The sequence below is a fragment of the Sus scrofa genome, chromosome 2 (genome assembly GCF_000003025.6).
Source record: "Sus scrofa isolate TJ Tabasco breed Duroc chromosome 2, Sscrofa11.1, whole genome shotgun sequence".
Taxonomy (NCBI): Eukaryota; Metazoa; Chordata; class Mammalia; order Artiodactyla; family Suidae; genus Sus; species Sus scrofa.
Window position 1 is genome coordinate 40,523,622 of NC_010444.4, and position 21,252 is coordinate 40,544,873.

General features: G+C 51.8%; 1 protein-coding gene across 1 annotated transcript; it reads left to right on the top strand.

Annotated features, from left to right (window-relative positions):
- IGSF22 (immunoglobulin superfamily member 22) lies at window positions 383-20,610 on the top strand. Its single transcript, XM_003122929.4, is given in 25 exon segments — window positions 383-570; window positions 2,794-2,927; window positions 3,149-3,268; window positions 3,271-3,284; window positions 4,388-4,487; window positions 4,570-4,609; window positions 4,817-4,991; window positions 5,959-6,072; window positions 6,602-6,764; window positions 7,385-7,657; window positions 8,619-8,903; window positions 9,931-10,055; window positions 10,142-10,283; window positions 10,456-10,752; window positions 11,757-12,059; window positions 13,060-13,233; window positions 13,805-13,933; window positions 14,863-15,159; window positions 15,625-15,713; window positions 15,921-15,970; window positions 15,972-16,108; window positions 17,742-17,921; window positions 17,924-18,040; window positions 18,791-19,126; window positions 20,540-20,610. Coding segments are annotated over 25 exon segments (3,978 nt in total). The 5' UTR covers window positions 383-457.

Consider the following 21,252-nt stretch of genomic DNA (forward strand, 5'->3'; position numbering starts at 1 on the left):
ATGGCTTAATCAGGAAGTTCCTTCTCAGGTCTGACTTCATTTCCTTCTGATGAAACAGCCAGCGCTGCCTCCCTAGTTCCATGTAGCTATCAATAGATATCCTCAACTCCCTCTGGGCCTTACTGGATTTGCTGGGTCAGTCTAAGCCCTACATCCTCCCCCTCCAAGGATTTGGAAGGATTTGGGGGTCACTCAGTGGAGGACAAGCCCATTGGTCCTTGTAGCCAACCAGGGAAAGGGAGACACCACGGGAAGAGAAGAGAGGCCAGAGAGAAGAGGCTTGCCACTGACCTCTCCTCTGCACAGCCATCTCCCCGTGTGCCCACCTGTCCTGTCCCTTCCCCCCCGACACACACATAAGGACATCTCTGAGTCTCTCTCCTGCTCCCTTCTTTGTCCTTCGTGGCCTCATCCTCTCCCTGGTTCTCCCAGGTGAGTGCCCACGCCTGCTGTCACCATGACAACCATTCACCGCAAGCAGATGGTTCAGAAACACGTGTCCATGGAGTTCTCCAGCTCCACCACCCACGTGCAGACCTTCTCCCAGACAACCAAGATCGTGGGAGGCAAGTAGAGTGGGAGCAGTGCGGGCAAGGGGGGGATCAGGTTGGGGCAGCCTTTCTTTCTACAGTCTTGGCGACTCCTGGGCCCCTCAAGAGCCCAATATACCCCCAGAAACCCTTCCCAACCTGTCTTCTAATCTGTGCTTTGATAAAGCTTAGCCAGCTGGATGCTCACCCACAGATTGGATCTCCAGGAGAACAGCTTAGGAAAAATCAATCACATGGATGTGTATGAGTGATGGATGACTGTTAATTGCTTGAGGCAATCAGAGCCATAGGCAAATGCACGAATCTCCAACAATAGGATTTCAGGCATGGAGGAAGTTAGAGAGGTAGCAATCTTACCAGCCATGAGTAACAATGCTAGCCCTGCTCCACTTAAAACAGAGAAGACTTGGAACTGCCAGTAGAGAGAGTCATATAAACAAGTGACTTGAGTTTCCAGGCGCTCGGCCCTTGGGGACCAGACTTAGGGGAGGTTGGATCCAAGGGAAAGCTGAGAAACAGTCTCAGAGCAGAACAGATTGTTTTAGTCATTGTCTCTAGAGGAAAGTGATTAAAAGATGGCCAGGGACCAGGATATTGAATACCCGTCCTCCCAGCTGTTGCCTCTCCTTCAGAACCCTTTGTGCACAGAGTTCAAGCCCAGATAAACACTCTTTACCAACTCCTTTTTTTTTTTTTTTTTTTTTTTTTTTTTTTTAGGGCTGCATCCATGGCATATGGAGATTCCCAGGCTAGGTAGGGGTCAAATCGGAGCGAATCCAAGCCATGTCAGCAACCTACACCACAGCTCACGGCAACGCCGGATCCCCAACCCACCGAGGCCAGGGATCAAACCCACGTCCTCATGGATACTAGTCGGATTTGTTCCCACTGAGCCATAACGGGAACTCCCTCTCCATTTTTAGCAGAGTTTACTTTTTTTTTTTTTTTTTTTTTTTTGTCTTTTTGTCTTTCCTAGGGCTGCTCCCTCAGTATATGGAGGTTCCCAGGCTAGGGATCCAGTTGGAGCTGTAGCCACCAGCCGACGCCAGAGACACAGCAACACGGGATCCCAGCCGCATCTGCAACCTACACCACAGCTCACGGCAACGCCAGATCGTTAACCCACTGAGCAAGGGCAGGGACTGAACCCGCCACCTCATGGTTCCTAGTCGGATTCGTTAATCACTGCGCCACAACGGGAACTCCAAGTGGTTACTTTTTGTCTAAACATTACAGAGGTCAAATAAAAACATCTGTAGACCAGGTGCAGCCTGTAGACCTCTGATCACTATTTAATGCTACTGGGTGACCAGAACTTCACAAGAGAAGCCCAAGAGATCAATAAAATCCCAAAGAGAAGTTTCCTTCTAAAAAAAGAGAAAAGGAGTTCCCTGGTGGCTCCACAGGTTAAGGATCCATTGCTGTCACTGCTGTGACTCAGGTCACTACTGTGGTGCAGGTTCAATCCCTGGCCTGGGAATTTCTGTGCACAGTTGGCACAGCCAAAAAAAAGTAAATAAAAACAGAAATTCCCATTGTGGATGCTGTTGATGTGACATAACAGGATTGATGGCATCTTAGGAGCCACAGAGATGCGGGTTCAACCCCTGGCCCAGCACAGTGGGTTAGGGATCCAGCATTGCCACCTGCGGCTTAGGTTGTGCCTGTGGCTATGATCTGATCTCTGGCCCGGGAGCTTCATGGGCCACAGGGTGGCCAAAAATGACCAAAAAGGGGGGGGGGGTAGGAGTTCCTGTTGTGACTTGGTGGGTTATGAACCCAACTGTATCCATGAGGATGTGGGTTCAATATCTGGCCTCACTCAGTGGGTTAAGGACCTGGCCTTGCTATGGCTGTGGTGTAGGTGGGCAGCTGCAGCTCCAATTCGACCCCTAGTATGGGAACTTCCATATACCGCAGATGCGGCCCTGAAAAGCATAATTAATTAACTAATTAATTTAAATAAATAAAAATAATAAAAGAGGAAAAAGTAGAACTTAAGACCTTGACCCATTTAACGAGATTGACCATTAAGGGTAGGTAGGGCATTGGCTCCCCTAGTGGTTGAAATTAGCCATAACACAATGACCCACTGACTCTAAGGTCCTTGTTTTGGCCAAAGCCAGTCCTGACTCCCCTGACCTAAAATGCCCCACTGTCCCCTCAAGAAAAGGTCAGCCCTTCAATCCCAGGCTAAGTTCTGCCCAGAGCCCATTCTGACCTCCCGCCTGCCACCACAGAGGAATGAATTCATGACAAGGAGGTCCTCCAGATCTTCGGAGTTCTTCCGCTTGGTGACCCGGAGTTCCAGCATCCCTGCCGGCGAGAGCGTCCCTGAGTTCGTGGAGAAACCTCGCCCAGTCACCACACCTGAGGGTACGTCTCTCCCACTGTCTTCCCAGGCCCCCAGGTGCTTCCTTTTCTTCCCCAGTGCCCAGCCGCCACCACCGTCACAGCTGCGGCCACCATCACCACCACCATTGTCCCCCCAATACACAGTAACACCAAGCCAAGCCTAGGGTCCCTCCCCTGCCCAGGGCTGGGAGCAGGCAGAAAGTGCAGTTTAGAGGCAAAAATGGTTCCCGTGCCCACTGCAGGGGATAGAGCTGTGTTCCGAACCCGGGTGCAAGGGAACCCCAAACCCCACGTCTCCTGGAAGAGGGAGAGCGGCATCCCCATCAAGGAGTCCGCCAAGATGTTCTACGACAGCATTAACAAGGGCACGTGCTGAAGGTGGGGGGCCAGTTATGGAAAAGGCCGGAGGCTGGGCCCCCCGGGATGGGCCCCCCGGTGCTCTCACAGACAAGAGATCCACAAGGGAGACCCAAGAACTGGAAGATGGGGAAAGGGGCTCTCAATGCCCTAGAGGAGAGGCGGGATAAGAGAGGGTGAGTTAGGAGCTGGAGCCAGAGTGAGCAGGGGACCAAAATCAGGGGCGGGGCAAGGCAGAGCTAGGACAGGCACGGGGCAGGACCAAATGGAAGAGAAAGAGGTTCCTGAAGGTGAAGGAGCCCAAAAGTGAGGTGAGACCAAAGTGATGGGTGTGGCCTGAAGGGGAGGAGCCCATAGTGGGTGGAGCCAGACTGAGTGGAGGCAGGGCTTGGACAGAGAGAGGGAGCTGGTCATAGAATGTAGGTGAGGTTGAGGGTTTCTGGGATCTTTCAGAAACGCAATGCCACGAGCCAGTCCGCCTAAGGTCTAACCATCGTCTGCAGCCTCTGGCTCCAAACCTTTTGAGGAAAGGAAGGGATGGGTCCCTGAGAGACCTGGGCCTATGATTTCTCCTGTTCCAATTTGTCCTGCCGGGACTTCCCACTGTGAAGGCAGAGAGCCTCCCGCCTCCGCGGGGATGCGAGTTGCTTCCTTCTCCTTCCAAAGATCCATGATCGGACCCTCAGCCCCTCACTGCACACACAAGCGGCCCCAGAGTCCGCCCACTGGCCAAGCTCATTCATTCAGCAAGCATTTTCTAGGAGCACAGGGGTTATGTCAGTGCCTTTCTATAGGCACCAAGGCTCATTCACCACGGTTTCCTCAGGGGCTCAGCCAAATGCCTGGTACAGAGGAGTACTCAGCCCAGTGCCAGAATCTGCAGGTAGCGTGACCACTCCAGGGAAGTCCCTGTCCTCCAGAAGCTCACAGCCAAGGCAGGGAATCTAATGTGGAATCAGGCTTCACACACTGCTCCCTGGCACCTCCCAATCAGAGAAGCTGCTCGATCATCCATACCTACATCCAATTCTCAGCTCCTCTGCCATCCCCCAAAACGCCTTCCTTTCCTGTCTCTCTGTGGTTCTCTTCCCACCTCCCCCACTAATGGCCTAACTCTGATCCAGCTGGAGCCACTGACCTCGGATGACTCTGACAACTACAACTGCATCGCAAGCAATGACCATGCAGACACCATCTATACTGTGTCCTTGCCGGTGACCGAAGGTGAGCCTGCCCCCTCCTCCTGGCCTTTCCTCTGAGGGACCAACCTCCCCCTGTCTGACCCCATCCCTCTCTCTGTACTCAGGCTAAGAAAAAATGGATTTCAAAAAGATGTTGAAGAAGAGGTGAGGCTCGGAGGCTCCTCTGTCCAGGGCGTGGAACCCCCACCCTATAGGCCAGAGCTTCTAGAAGCCCTATCAACAGGGCTCTGAGTTAACAGCCCATCCTCCGAGGATCCATGGAGTGGGGAGGGGCATCTCAAGGCTCGAAAAGCCTCCTTTTGTCTTCAGAGAAGGGCTTTAAGTCCAAGCTTGGTACCCTCTGCCTTCCAGGGCACCCCCTGCTCCCAAGAAGAAGCAGAAGAAGGTGACAGATGAGAAAGAGATGCTGGAGATTTTGTCCAAGGTGCCCAAGAAGGACTTTGAGAAGGTCTGCATGGAGTATGGTTTCACCGACTTCCAGGGGCTGCTCAAGAAGCTCAAAGAGATGAAAAAACTGGAGGTGGAGGTCAATGTCCATCAGGGGGGCAGGGGGCTGCAGGCCAGGGGCTAGGCCTTACCAAAAAAGTTCCAGTGCCTGAGTGACTTTCGATGGCAAGGTCTTCCTGCTCTGCGCATGCACAGGTAAGGGCAAACTGTACTGCAGGGGCAGGAAAGGAACTTAAATCACCTTCCTTCTATCTCTCCTCTCTTCACTGCTCCCTGATGTATTTGCATGGACTTTGGAGTCAGATGGACCTGGATTCAAATTCCAGTTCTGGGAGTTCCCGTCGTGGCGCAGTGGTTAACAAATCCGACTAGGAACCATGAGGTTGCGGGTTCGGTCCCTGCCCTTGCTCAGTGGGTTAACGATCTGGCGTTGCCGTGAGCTGTGGTGTAGGTTGCAGACGCGGCTGGGATCCCGTGTTGCTGTGGCTCTGGCGTAGGCCAGTGGCTACAGCTCCGATTGACCCCTAGCCTGGGAACCTCCATATGCCGCAGGGGCAACCCAAGAAATAGCAAAAAGACAAAAAAAAAAAAAAAAAAAAAAAAAAAAAAGACAAATTCCAGTTCTGCTGTCTTATTAACTGAGTATCCTTGGAAGGCGGGGTGTTTCTCTGGACCTAGGTTTCCTCATTTGCGCAATGAAAATTATGCTTTCCTCTTTCATGTATTCTGTGGTGGTGTTCTCATTCATTCTCACTCTCATTCTTATAATTCTTGAGCCTCATTATTGGACTTAGAGGACCTGTGTAATGGGCCTACGTATACAGAGACTGTTCCACAGACGGTGGTTCCTTTCCCTTCCCATATCCATTTCCCCCTAAATCTGCAAGTCAATCAATGTGGGGGATTGGGGGAGGAAAGTCACAGCTATCTAATCAGCCTGGTCATTTCTCCCCAGACCCCCAAGGGGCTCCTTCAGGACTGGGGACACAGACTAAGCAGACTCCAGATGCCCTGACGTCTGCCATTTTGTTATCACAATCTCTCAGACCATCCGGATTCTGAAGCCCCTGGAAGACATAGAGACCAAGGTGGAGAGCACGGTGGTCTTTGAATGCATCATGGAGCTGAAGGACCCCAATATCAAAATGACGTGGCTCATGGTGGGCAGAGCACCTAGGCAGGCCCACCCTGGAATATCATTTTTTCTCTGCACCTGTTCCCTTCAAAGACCCTCTCATTACCCATCACCCATGTCCTCTCTTCCAGCCCATCAAAAGGCTACCCCCTGGTATGGCTGAAACTGGCTGGGAGCTGGGCTTTATTCTTCAGTGATCCACTAGTTTGCTGTTTGCTTTAAGACAGTTACTTTCCTTTCTGTCTGCCTCAGTCTACCCATCTGAAAAGGCTGGGTAGAGAGTCCTGAAGGTCACTAAACATCTGGGCCTCTAAGAGAAAGTGTCTAGTGGACACTCATGCATATTTAGAGTTCAGACCTCGCGGCAGGCAGGGATCCTAGATCCCACCAGCCAGATGATGAGGCTAGAGACATCTTAGAGGCCTCTGAATGTGTTTGAGGGTTTTGGAGAGATAGATATGGCACCTTCCAGCTCAGGCTGGCCTTGGGGAATGGGGACCACTAGAAATCTCCTAAACCCCTTCATCAGCTTTTCTCCCTATTCCGTGAGGCAGGATGATGAGCCCCTGAGGATCCAGTACTCCCTGGGCAGGTATGACACGAAGCAGATGGGCACCAAGTACATGCTGGCAATCACCAACGTGAACATGAACGACGCAGGCACCTACAGCCTGTGCGTGAGCAATAAGCGGATGAATGCAGAGCTCACGGTCCTGGGTATGTGTGTGGGCACCAGGAGGCATAGGAGGACACAGTCAGGGTCAGGGGAGAGGAATATCCAGGGATGGGGTCCATGGCGAAATGGGAGAAAAGACTGTGGGGCTATGTAAGAACTGCATGGGGCTGGGAGTTAGTGGAGGAAACGAACATGGGGTCTAAGGGGGAGGACTGAGACAAAGGGCCCTGGACAGTGTAGCATGATGGTTAATCCACAGTCTCTGGAGTTAAACTACTGGGTTCAAATATCTGCACCTGTCAAACTTATAAGTTGTGTATTTGGGGCAAGGTATGCAACTTCTCTTTGCCTCTGTTTTCCCATCTGTAAAATGGGAATTAATAGGAGACTCTTCCTATGTGATAAATGGATGCTTTAATATGTGCAATTTGGCTAAATAGTGCCTGGGACATATCTAAAATCAGACAAATTAATATTCATTTAAAAATTGGTCTTATCATTCCTGGGGAGGATGCCAGGATTCATAAGCGCAGTGAAAGGAAGGATGTGGGTTACAGGAGGCCAGTGATACCTGAATCTGTCTGCCCCCCTTCACCATCCCACCCCTCAAGCAGGCCCAGAAATGCAGCCCAATGACTGTCCCTCTTACTTCTTGCTGCAGATGAGCCACTGTAGTTCTTGGGAGAGATGAAGCCCACGAAGGTGACAGAGCGCCAGACAGCAGTGTTTGAGATCCGCCTCTCCAAGAAAGTGCCCAACTTTGTGTGGAAGTTCAATGGAAAGGAGTTGAAGAGGGATGACGAGTATGTGATCACCGTGTCTGAAGATGGTCTGACCCACACGCTTAAGATCAAGGATGCCAGACTCAGCGACAGTGGCGAGGTCTCTGCCGAGGTAGGGAACCTGGTTCAGAAGGCCCAGCTCAATACTGACTGTGAGTGGTTGGGCCAGAGCTTGAGGGGTGGGCATTCATCCATCCACCCATCCATCTATCCATCCATCAGCTATCCACCCATCCATTCATGTATCCATCCATCTTCTCCTTGCAAGGGCCTATCATGGATACTAGGAAGATAGAGGGTTCTCCTCCCTAACTCCTAGTCTAGAGGGAGAAGCAGGTGGGGAAATGGAACTAGAACAAAAGTTCTCAAGCAAGGAGTCAAGACACACTGGGATCTTACTACCAGCGGGGAGATCATCGGCCAAGAAATTATTAACTTTTAGGGCTCTAATATCATATATTACAGCACATCACTCTAGACTACTTGCATTCTTAGAGCTAGTTTAGAGAGTTTCATGTGATGGTGGATACATCAGGAAGCATGTCGCACACGTGAACCACACTTGACATGTGACATGGAATCATCATTGCTGTGATGGAGGGAGACATGGGGGCTGTGAGAACCCAAAGAAGAGGTACCACCTGGCAAGGTCAGAAAGGATGTGATGAAATGATGGCCAAGCTTTACCAAAAGAAACGAAAAGAGGTATGGTTTCCAGAGAAAGGGGAAGAGAAGAGGACATTCTCAGGAGAGGGAACAGCATGTATACATGTCCAGACACTGAGAGACAATGCAATTATGGCTGGAGTTCCAGTCATTAGAGAAACTGACTGCAGGGCTGTAAGGAGGTAAAAAGCTATTGTCCTATTTTACGTATGAGGACTGAGACTCAGAGGGAGAATGCATTGCATACCATCAGCTAGCAAGTGAGAGGCAGAGTTGGAACTCTCCCCTGCCCGGTACCTCTGTGAGTCACACATTGCATGCAAACGCACTCCGTGTCACACGGCCTTGTGCTTTCTGGGGTCAAAAAGAAGACTGGGGCAACATCACGCAGTAGAGAAGGGTTGTGGGAGGTTTGGAGCAGGACCAAGTGTTTGTCTGACTTTGTAGGCATCCCCATAAAGTTTGCGAGCAACCTCAAGAATGTACGTGTGAAAGAGAAGAGCCATGCATGCCTTGAGTGTGAGCTGACGTCCAAGGATGTGACCCTGCGCTGGAAGAAGGACGGGCAGCTGCTGGAGCATAGCCCCAAATACAGGACGAGCCATGAGGGCAAGCGAGCAGAGCTGGTCATTGATGACGCGCAGCTCAGTGACAGCCTCGAGTACACGGTGGTGGCCATGCAGGATGGGGACCCCACTGAATACTGCAGTACTGCTGTACTCACCGTGGAGGGTATATATGCACCCTGTCAGTCCTCACTGACCAATCCCCACCGCCGCCCCGCCCTAATAGTTTCTTACTGTGGAATTCACCATTTACCCTGCTGACTTCAACCCTCCTCCAGACCATGATTTATTTCTACCTCCCCCTGCCCCGGGACCACCCCCATCTCTCAAATTCTGATCATCTCCGACCTCCCAGGCCCTGATCATTCCTCATCTTTTGAACTCTGTCCAAAATCCCTTGACTTCATCCATCCTTTACTTCCAGACTCTGATCATGCCTATCAACCCCGATCATTTCACACCCTTTGACCCTGGCCAGCCCCTACTTGCTGTCCCTGACCATTCCTCACTGACCTGACCTGACCCTCAACTCCCAGTAAGCGCTGAGTATCCCATAGAGCAGCATAACCACAGCTAAAGATCCCAACTCCACTAACCACCTGCATCTCTGTTGTCTAGTCTTCTTCTTCACCTGAGCATCCTAAGTCCCCACTGACCAACCTCTGATGACCAGCCTCCCATGTGCCATCTCCTGTAATTCCTGGTTGCCATTTCCCAATGCCACTGTTTTCCTCAGCCACTGTTTTCCTCAACCTTCTCTCTACCTGCTTCAATCCCTCCACTGTCAATTCCCCATTCACCCAATTCCAAACATCTTGCTCATCATAAACGATTTTTTTTTTTTTGGTCTTTTTAGGGCCACACCCGCGGCATATGGAGGTTCCCAGCTAGGGGTCCAATTGGCGCTGTAGCCACCAGTCTGCACCACAGCCACCACAACGCCAGATCTGAGCTGCATCTGCGAGCTACACCACAGCTCACAGCAATGCAGGATCCTTAACCCACTGAGGGAGGCCATGGATAGAACCCGAAACTTCATGGTTCCTAGTCGGATTTGTCTCCACTTCACCAGGACTGGCAACTTTTCATCATAAATGATTTTGACAGACCACCCCACGCCCCCGCACGCGTCGTTTTCCCTCGACCCTTTCCACTCAACATCCTAACCCAGGCCCTGCCTCCTTTGTCTCCAGAGCGGCTGGCCACGGTGAAGAGCGGGATGTCTGATGTGCACGCGGCCACCGGGACCCCGGCTGAGCTGTGCGTAGTTCTGAACAACGAGAAAGTGGAGGGCATGTGGCTGAAGGATGGCAAGGAGGTCCGAGGCAACGGCCAGGGAAGGGAATGGAGAAGCAAAGGATCCACCAGACACACTCACACTCATGCCCTCTCCTCACCCCACAGATCAAGGGCTCACCTGGCGTGCAGATCGTGAAGCAGGGTGCGGTGCACAAGCTCATCTTCCCCAATATGGGGCCCGAGCACGAGGGCAAGTACACATTCCGGGCCAGGGGTGCAGAGAGTGAAGCCTCAGTATTTATTGCAGGTAAAATCACCCCTTCCCCCCCCCACCCGCCCCCGCTGTAGACAAATCTAGACCACGCTTGGCCCACCCACCTGCTCCTAGCTCCTCCCCCAGTCCCATAGGCTCCTCCTCCATCCCTCGGCTCCTCCCCCACCCCTCCTGGGCAAGTCTTCCCTGCCGACCCGCCCTGTAGATCCTCCTATCATCGACCTGTCGCTACTGGAGGCGCTGGCCGCACACCCCGTGACCGTGAAGGTGGGCCACACGGCGAACATCAAGGTGCCTTTCCGAGCCAAGCTTCTGCCCAAAGTGACGTGGTACAAGGACGGCATTGAAGTGACGGAGGAGGAACGCATGTCAATGAAGCTTGGGGAAGAGCAAGCGCTGCTCACCATTTCAAACTGTGTGCGGGAGGACAGCGGCCTTATTCTGCTCAAGCTCAAGAATGACTACGGCTCAGCCACAGCCACTTTGCACCTCAGCGTGCTGGGTGAAGGCAGTACCCTGGCTTGGCTGGGCTGGGGGCACCTGCTGCTCAGGGCTTAGGACGCAGGCGGAGAAGAGAATTGGAGTTTGGGCTAAGCATGGGATTGAAGTCCTGGCTTTGCAGCTAGAAGCCCACTTCCTAAGGTCCTAACTAGGTGGCCTTGGGCAAGTCAGTTAACTCTCCTGAGCTTCAGTGTCTCATCTGAAACTGGATGTTCTTTTTAAATGCCTATCTCAAGGGAATTTAAAGAATGTAGCAGAGTGCACAGCCCATAATAGACCTTCACATGTTCCTTAAGTATTGTGATTGACTTGGAGATGAGGAAGTGGTTGGAACTAAGGTGGAAATGAGCTGAAAGAGAAGTGGGATTTAGGGATGAAATTTGGTTGGGAAGAGAACTGGAGTTGGAAGTGAAGTAGAGTGAGGGGAGGGGAGATACGATTAGGGATAAAACGGGGTTGTAGGGAAAGGTGGAAGGGGAGTAGAAATGGGGTTTGAACATAAAGTTAGGGAAAGAGAGGAGGAGCTGGCCTTAGTGAACTCTTTCATTCAACATCCAACACACACACCCCATCACCACCTCCTCCACGTGCATGTCCATCAAGCCGTGGGTTGGGATGGCTTAGGTTTCAATTCGGTTCAGCAGCATGGTTGAGCACCTCCTCTGTGTTGTCAGTGCTGGGGACACGGAGTGAATTATCCCCAGCAGTCCTTCAACCCCAAAGGGATGAAAACTGGCAGACATGTTATTATAAAATAAACTATAATCAGAAAAAGTACTGGAGACCTTGTCTGAAAGAAGACCAGTGGACATATGCTGAAGCAGGGGCTCTGCAGGTCTCCAGGTCACCTATTCCCAGCAGATGGAATCTCAGGGGAACAGGGATCAAACTCTTAGGGATCCACAAAACTCAGAATCTAGCCATGTCCCAGTCAGGTGAACCTCTGGTGAGTGGTTTTGGTCCTTTGTTCCAAAGCCCCATTCTGACACTATCTTCTGTCCTCAGACCGTCCCAAGCCTCCCCAAGGCCAGGTGGAGTTCCTGGAGCTCTCCGGGAATTGTGTGCACATGAAGTGGAAAGCCCCAAAGGACAACGGCGGGTGACCTGTGACACAGTTCATAGTGGAACGGAGAGCAGTTGGCAAGAAGCCCTGGATTAAGGTCAGCGAGGTGGGCAGCAAAGTCACCAAATTCTCCAGCAACAAGGTGGAAGAGGGGAAAGCCTACCAGTTTTGAATCCTGGCCGTCAATTCAGAAGGAGTGAGCGACCCGCTGGAGACAGAGGAAGTATTTGCAGGAAATCCTATTGGTCAGTGAGACGGCTCCATGCTCAATGGGGAACTCGGGGGCCACTGTGGGGGCTGTTCGGCCAGTGAGGAATGCTGGTCTGTGGGGGGGATGCCACAGGGTCATCTCTAGCAGTCCCATGAAACAGACTAATTCTAGGGTTAAGAGCAAAACATTATTTGGGGCAGGAATTCTCAACTTCTTCCAGTCAGGTCACGTGCACAGCCAGCTCCCGTGTGTATATCCAGAACTGTGCACAACTCCAGGGAAATACCCCGCTTGTTTCTCTATTCCAGAAACCATCCCTTACCCAAAGGAGAGTGATCCATTCTAACTTTTTTTTTCCAAAGAAAACCCTTGACACATGGGCATTTGGGGAGGTTTTGGCCACACCCATGACATGCAGAAGTTCCCTGGCCAGAGATCAGACATGGCCCACAGCAGTGACAATGCCAGATCTTTAACCTACTGAGCCACCAGGGAACTCTCACCACTGACATTTTAATTATGATTGTTAATTAATTACTTACTACACTTCTCCCAACTGAGCTCTCTGTCTCTATGTGTCAAGATAGTACATTACAAACTGTGCCATTGGGGATCACACAGGTTGGAAAAATCAAATCAGTGATTCTCCATCTTAGCTACACCTTAGAATCTCTTGAGGTCTTTAAAAAGTGCTGATGCCAGAGTTCCTATGTGGCTCAGAGGAAACAAATCTGACTAGTACCCATGAGGACACAGGGTCAATCCCTGACCTCGCTCAGTGGGCTAAGGACCGTGAGCTGTGGTGTAGGTTGAAGATGCAGCTCAGATCTTGCGTTGCTGTGGCTGTGGTATAGGCTGCCGGCTGTAGCTGTGATTCAACCCCTAGCCTGGGAACCTCCATATGCCGTGGGCACGGGCCTAAAAAAAAAAAAAAAAAAAGCAATCATTGGCTTAAGTATTTTAAGGAGGGGACCAGAGGGAGGTCAGCATGGGGTGGGCAACTATCTACATGCTCCGCCCTCTGTCTCCCACAGAGCCCCCTGGTCTTGCCTCCCAGCCTCAAGTGACTAATGTGACCAAAGAGGCCGTGACCATCACATGGAGCGCCCCCACCCAAGATGGGGGAGCCCCAGTGCTTGGCTACGTTGTGGAGCGGAGGAAGAAAGGCAGCAACCTGTGGGTGCCAGTGGACAAAGACCCCATCCAGGGTGAGGTCCTAGGGACAGAGGCCCAGGAGGGACAAAGGAAGACTTTGTTGGGTGGACCCACCTACCTCTGCTGCTCTGAACATACCCCATCCTCCAGCTCCTTTGGGTTTTGTTTGTTTTTTTTTATCTTTTTTTTTTTTTTGGTCTTTTTAGGGTCGCACCTGCAGCATATGAAAGTTCCGAGGCTAGGAACCACTGAGCCATGACAGGAACGCCCCTTTGGGGATTTTAATAGCATCCCATCAAGTTCCTATTGCAGCACAGTGGAAACAAATCCGACTGGCATCCGTGAGGATGAGGGTTCCATCCCTACCCTTGCTCGGTGGGTTAAGGATCCAGCGTTACCATGATCTGTGGTGCACATCGAAGATGTGGCTTGGATCCCATGTTGCTGTGGCTGTGGTGTAGGCCAGCAGCTGTAGCACCAATTTGACCCCTAGCCTGCGACTAACATATGCTGGGCGTGCGGCCCTAAAAAGCAAAAAATATAATTCCATGTCCTTTCACTCTATGGTCACTTCCATGTCCTCTTGGACCCCCGGCCTTATGACCCCTCAAATTCCCATTCCAGGTACCAAGTACACTGTGGATGGTCTCCTGGAAGACACAGAATATGAATTCCGAGTTGTAGTGGTGAATAAGGCAGGCCCCGGACAGCCCAGTATGCCGTCCAGCTCGGTGGTAGCCAAGGACCCTGTCAGTGAGTACGGGGCTGCCAGGCCCCAACACATAATGGAATTAGCCATTCGAGGTAGAAAGAGGATTTCGTCCTGGGAAAGTCTATCAGGAGGGGGTCACAGAGTCTGCACTCTCCAGGAACTGCCAGCCTGAGAGAGGGACAGGATTCACACAAGAACAAGTCTTCACATAAAGACTGAGAGTCAGGGACAGTGAGGAGGTGGGGTGGAAAAAAAGTTTTGATCAAACATTGAGTATATCTGGGTAGGTGAGGTCTTAGAGGCATGTTTGAGGATTGAGAAGGGGTGTTAGGGAAATGATTGGGAGGGTGCCGAGCCTAGGGATGGGATATTGCACATGGATGATGCGCTGGGCCAAAGGCTGGAGTTTTTTGTTTGTTTTTGTTTTGTTTTTTGTTTTTTTGTTTTTTTGTCTTTTTGCCTTTTCTAGGGCCACTCCCGCGGCATGTGGAGGTTCCCAGGCTAGGGGTCTAATCAGAGCTGTAGCCGCCGGCCTACACCAGAGCCACAGCAACGTGGGATCCGAGCCGCATCTGCAACCTACACCACAGCTCACGACAATGCCGGATCCTTAACCCACTGAGCAAGGCCAGGGATCAAACCCACAACCTCATGATTCCTAGTTGGATTCGTTAACCACTGAGCCATAGCAGGAACTCCTAAAGGCTGGAGTTTTGAACATCGAGAGGGTGAATGTATAGTGTATATTGAATGTGGAGGGTATTGACTTCAAGAGTGTAAGTACTGAGTCAGTGAGAGACTTGAACCTGGAGGTTGTTGAGGGTGCAAGGTTGGGTATTGAGCATGTGAACTGTGAGAGCAGAAGACAGAGGGGGTAAAAGTTAGGTGTCAGGGGTACTGAGTGTGGGACCTGGGCACAGGGTTGAGTGGAGAGGAGTTTGGGGGCTGACTAGTTGCCTGTGTCAACCAGAACCCCCAGGCCTGGTGCAGGGCCTGCGCGTGTCTGATTCCTCCAACTCCAGCATCTCCCTGGCCTGGAGGGCACCTATGGACGGAGACCCACCCTCTGGCTACATCCTTGAGATGCGGGCTGAAGACACCAAGGAGTGGGCCAAGTGAACAAAGATCCCCATCTCAGGCACCTGCTCCACAATGGGAGACCTCACTGAGAGGCAGAAATTCTTCTTCCGAATCCGGGCTATGAACGAGGCTGGGGTTGGGGAGCCTGTGGAGTTAGACAAGGGGGTCCGGGTGATGCCACCACCAGGTGAGGGATGCAGGAAGGGCTTCGGTTTAGGGCCCAGCATCCTAGCTCCACACCTTCCTCTCTGGGACCTCATCCCACAGGAAAAACTGGGTGATGCTGTGATCAAAAAAAAAAGCCATCCATATTTGTCATGGCTTTACAGAGCTAGGGATGACCTCAGGGGCTTCTTTTCCAAAAAAGAAAAAAAAAACCATGCATTGTGTGCCAAAGAATATATACATGTGACAAGGGAGGTGTTAGGGATACAAAAACAAATAAGACACAAAACCTGCCCTAGAGTCTCATCTCCTATTAGAGAGAGACAGATGGAGGAAAATTCACAGCATTGCAGTTGCTAGAGGTCTGTGTGGCCTGCAGGGAGAGCATGAAGGAGGAGAGGTTGGGAAAGGCTTTGGAGGGGAGGCTTAAAGCTGAGTCTTCTGGAAAGAGTGATCCATGCCCCCACCTCTGTCTCCTCTATCTCAGCTGCTCCCAAGTTTGACCTCAGCACCCGGCTGAAGAGTCACATGGTGGTTCGCACTGGGACAGCTCTCTGCATCCATGCCACCTTCTCTGTGAGTCATTCCTGACCTTGGCCCCCAGATGCCCACCACTTAACCAAGATGCTGCTATAGAGAGCTATCATAGTCTCAGCCTTTGGCTCTATGCCTCGCCAGACCCCTGGCATTAGAGCCTGGCTGGAGACTCCTTAAGAGTGGGTGAGGGCCTGCCCACACATAACACCCCGTTGACCCCTGGTGCCATCTCCTGTCAATACCCAGGGCTCACCACCACCCAACGTGATCTGGCAGAAGGATGGCATCCCCAAAAGCAAAAACCATCACCAAAAGCAAAAACCATTCGCAGTTCCTCATCAACAGCACCAAGCGCTCTGACTCAGGAGTGTACCGCATCTTGCTCCAGAATGAGTTTGGAGAGGCATCCTATGACATCCATGTGCGTGTAGCAGGTATGACAATGGGCAGAGGCCTGGGGCGGGGACGTCCACGCACCTGTTTGAGTTCTTACCACTGTATAGTCACATCTTAAGATAGTGAAATCTCTGGCACCACAGAGCAAGACTTTATCAGCTGTTGCCTTAATGGAGAAGGTTGTTTCTACTTTATCTCAATATCTTGAAGCCCCAGAGGCATTGAACTAGGACCAAGCCCTTATTTCAGCCTCTGCAGTCATATCTGGTGAGCTTCAGGGAATATGCAGAGTAAAGTCAGTGGGCAGAGAGAGAGCAAAGAATGGGTAAGGGACAGAAGGGCTAGATGGAGATGAAACCATTAAAAATTGGGGTGGAGTTCCTGTCGTGGCTCAGAAGCTAATGAATCTGACTAGGAGCCATGAGGTTGCAGGTTCGATCCCTGGCCTTGCTCAGTGGGTTAAGGATCCGGTGTTGCCGCGAGCTGTGGTGCAGGTCACAGACATGGCTCCGATCCCGCGTTGCTGTGGCTCTGGCGTAGGCCGGCGGCTACAGCTCCAATTAGACCCCTAGCCTGGGGACCTCCATATGCCACAGGAGCGGCCCTAGAAAAGGGAAAAAAAAAAATTAGGGTAACTTGCCTATATATCATTGGGAATACTTTTAAAATTTGTGATACGGTCATCTGGAGAACCCTTTTAGGGAAACTTCACAGTCCCAGTGTCATGGCCATATAGCTTCATTAGAATTCCTGAACCGTAGGAGCTCCTGTTGTGGCACAGCAGAAACGAATCAGACTAGGAAACTTGAGGTTACGGGTTTGATTCCTGGCCTCGCTCAGTGGGTTAAGAATCTGGCGTTGCCATGAGCTGTGGTGTAGGTCGCAGACATGGCTCAGATCCATGTTGCTGTTGCTGTGGCTGTGGTGTAGGCCAGCAACTGTAGCTCCTATTCGACCCCTATCCTGGGAACCTCCGCATGCCAAGGTGCAGCCCTAAAAAGCAAAAAACAGAAGCAAAAACGTTCTTTCTAGGGAGTTCCTGTTGTGGCTTATTGGGTTATACCTGACCAGTATCCATGAGAATACGGGTTCGATCTCTGGCCTCACTCAGTGAGTTAAGGATCTGGCATTGCCATGAGCTGTGGTGTAGGCCGCAGATGAGGCTCACATCCCACATTGCTGTGGCTGTGGTATAGGCTGGCAGCTGCACCTCTGTTCTGACCCCTAGCCCATGAACTTCCATATACCACAGGTGGCCTTTTGGGGGGGAAAAAAAAAAAGGTTTTCTGACCCCAAGACCCCAGCTGCCTGAGATTTAGATGAAGGTAAATATGGCATTCCTGTAGTGGCGCAGCAGAAACAAATCCGACCAGTATCCATGAGAATGTGGGTTCAATCCCTGGCCCCGTTCAGTGGGTTGGGGATCTGGTGTTGCTGTGAGCTATGGTATAGGCCAGCAGCTGTAGCTCAGATTCGACTCCTACCCTGGGAACCTGGATATGTCATGGGTGTGACCCTAAAAAAGCAAAAAAAAAAAAAAGAAGAGGATGAAGAAGAAGGTAAATGTGCTCCATCCCATCCTCCTTAGGGCTTGGGAGGCGGCTGGGGTGGGGTCACACAACTCTAGCTAACCCCCTCCAGGGTTACTGATGGATCTTCGGACTCTTCCAGATTTTCCACGGCCACCCACAAACCGACAGTTGTTTGAGGAGGTCCCCAACACCGTGACTCTGACCTGGAACCACAGCCCCCATGTGCAGGAGGATAGCGAGGCTCACTACGTCATCATGAAGCGGGATGCCAGCACCGCCACCTGGTTCACTGCGGCAGAGTGTGTTTTCAGCAACAAGTATAGGTGACGGGTTTGATCCCAGGCAGGAAGTACTACTTCAGAGTACTGGCCCGGAACGAAATCGGTGACAGTGACCCACTTGACTCCAAGGATACCTGGCATGTCAACAAGGACAAGAGTGAGTCTGGGGTCTGGAGGTTCAGGTAACCTCTAGGATCCCTGATGTTGGGGATGAGATAATGGGTGGGCAGGGGTACCCAGGATTTGAGGTAAAATCTGAGTTAATGTAGGGGATCCTGGGGAGAAAAGCAGAGGTCTGGAAGCCTAGGGGAGAATATTCTTTCAGAGTGTTCTGAGGCGTGGGACTAATGTGGAGGTGGGGAGGTCCCCTGGGGAAGGGGTTGATGGTGGGTGCAGGAGGAAAGGGCGGGAGCGTGGAGCAGAGACGCGGTCTGTACAGAGGAATCAACTGGGGTGAGGACTCAGGGAGGGTCCACGTAGTGAGGATGACATCCAGAAACCCTGGAGGGAGGGGTTGAGGGTAGGGATCGCTTGGGCAAACTTGAAACAAGGGCCTAAATTGGAGAGCGCGGAGGCTGGGATGGCACTGGGGAAAACTTGGATGGGGAATTGCAAGCCAGGTAACAGCTCGAGTCTGGAAACTGGCGGCGGGAAAGACGTCTAGGACTTCCCGGTTTGTAAAAGCATAAAAAATCCCCAGATTTGGTTTAGGTCTTGGAAACCAGCCGCGGCATGGGGATGGGAGGGTGGCGGAAGGGGAACCTTAAGAACTAATATAAAGCCAGGGCCCAGAGCTCATAGCGTGTGGGAATCTAATCTAGGTCATGGGGGTTTCGTGAGCTGGGTCTGCGGGGTGCCTTCTGAGCTCTAAGCCGGCGCGCAGCAGGTGGGGTGCCCGCCCGTCCAGCCCTCACAATCGAAGACCTGAGCACCAAGCCGAAGCCGTACCAGCAGGACTGGCGCCACGCGCCGCCCTTCCTGATCCCGCTCAGGCCGCACAGGGTGCTGCGCGGCCAGGACTGCACCATGACCTGCGCCTTCCTGGGGAACCCGCAGCCCACCGTGACCCTCTACAAGGGCGACGTCAACATCACAGCCAATTCCAAATTCTGGTACAACTCCACCAGCGGGGTGTGCACTATCGTCATCCCCACCTGCACGCTCAAGGACAGCGGCGAGTACAGCATGTTGGTGGAGAACGAGCTGGGCAAGGACCGCAGCAGCTGCAAGCTCACTGTCTATAGTGAGGGCGCCTCACCCGGCCGGCCGGGGAGGGTGCGGGCGCTCCGGCTGTGTCCTGTCTGTAGCAGAGGCGCAAAATGGTGATCTCGTGGGCTGTTGACTCTATTCCTATGGCTGGCACTATTTCTTCTGCCATTGGGTGGGGTAAACATTCTCTAACCGGCCATCGTCGGTAACACTGTCCCATCCTCTCCATATCATTTGTTATGTGCCTGGCCTCTGCAGAGCTGGGAGTTTGCAACCCCTCAGTAGTCAGTAGTCAGTAGTTTGCAACTCTGGGTGGGCCTAGACTTGCATTTGAAAAAGATACTGGTGATCAGCCCTAAACCAGACTTTCCAATCACAATCTCCCTGGCAGGGATCTGGAAGGAATCTCTATAACATTTTGCTAGTGGTTCTGATATGCAACCAAGATTGAAAACTACTGGGAGTTCCTTGGTGGCTCAGTGGGTTAGGGATCTGCCAGTTGTCACTGCTGAGGCATGGGTTTGACCCCTGGCCTGGGAATTTCCACATGCTACTGGTCTAGGATAAGGATAGATGGGAGGCACTGAAGGGAATTTACTGAAGGCCCTCCCTCTGCACACACATGTGTGATGTCTGCTCATATAGGGAAATATTTTATTTCTTCCTACCTACCCTACTGTCTTCAGAGCTAAACAGCTAGTAGCATGAACTCCCTAAATGCAAAGATGTCCTGCCTTGCTCCCTGTTGCTTCATCTCCCTCCTAGCTTTTCCATGATCTATCAGATAATATCACAATCAACAAGGCTTTCCCCTAACCCTGCCACCCTCTCTCTCGAGCCTCATCCTCTGCCACTCTCTGAAGTCTCCATGGCACTCTATTGGTGTCCATGGTCTCCATGGTTACAGACCTTTTTCATCCTGCTAGAGATGACTTTCTCTGGAGAAAGGACCGTGTCCTGTCTCCCAAGTGCTCAGCTAAGTGTCTGGCACAGAAATGCTGCCTCCACAGTGGCTGCGAACTGTGTAAGAGAACTAGGCCAGGGAAGGCACTATGGGAGACATCCAGCTTTCATTCCACAGCTAGAGAGATCCCTGACAACTTAATTCTGCTTGTAAGCACACGGGCCCAGGGCCCTGGCTCCAACACTGACCAGCCATGTGACCTTGGCAAGTCACTCTGAGTTTGTTTTCCCATGTGTGTCTTAGGGCTGCTGTGAGGATTAAATGAGATGGTGCATAGCAGTGCCTGGCACAATGCACGGCAAATAGTAAATGCTGAATGACTGGCAGCTCTTGGCCTCACACACTCAGCTGACCTTGGAAGACGGGGGCTGGGAGGATTGAGGAACCCCTGGTTCCTGCATAGTGACTGCAAACCCAGCAATTTGGAGTTTCCCTTGCCCCTAGCATCATTAACACTAATGAGTACTTGCTTTGCTCTTTCAGACAAAGATGCCAAGTCAATTCTAGCATCCATCACTGAGAGTCTGCAGAAGAAATCAAAGTACCTTATGTGAGCTCCAGCCCAGCCGAGGCATCAGGAGGATGTTGTAATGTAGGGCTTCTTGGCCTGTCCTCTGTGTGGTCCCAGTGAGGGAAGCACAGTTCACTCTGTGGTGCTTGTCAATGTAAACATTCAGTGAAGGGACAATAAATTGAGCGCACCCTCGCCTGTTCCTGACCATGGTGTGCAGCAGGGACCAAGGAGATGAGCTTGGGAGCGGAGGATACGCAGAACCCAGACCCCTGAGAGCTTGGTCAAAACCCACCCACGTGCGAAGTGACCAGTCCCTCTTTTGACTGAGCCTTGCCCTACCTTCCCCTTTACCACAGCCACACTGCACCCCGCACCCTGCCCAGGGTGTAGGAGGGAAAGTCTTGCTGGCTTCATCTTGCCCTCTTCCCATTTCTTCACTCCAGATAGATGTGTCTTCAGAGTTCTGGGACTTGAAGGGATCAGGACATTGACTCTTTAGTGCCCAGGGTTCCCACGTTTTGAGAATTAGAGCATCTGAAAGCTAGAAGGGGATGGTCACCAGCTCACTAGGTTTCACAACAGAAAATCCTTCCTTTAAAAAAAAAAAAAAAAAACACACAACTCAAGAAGCTCCTGGAACAAGGGGTCTTTGAGCCTTCCTCCTCTGTTCTTTTGCTAGCTC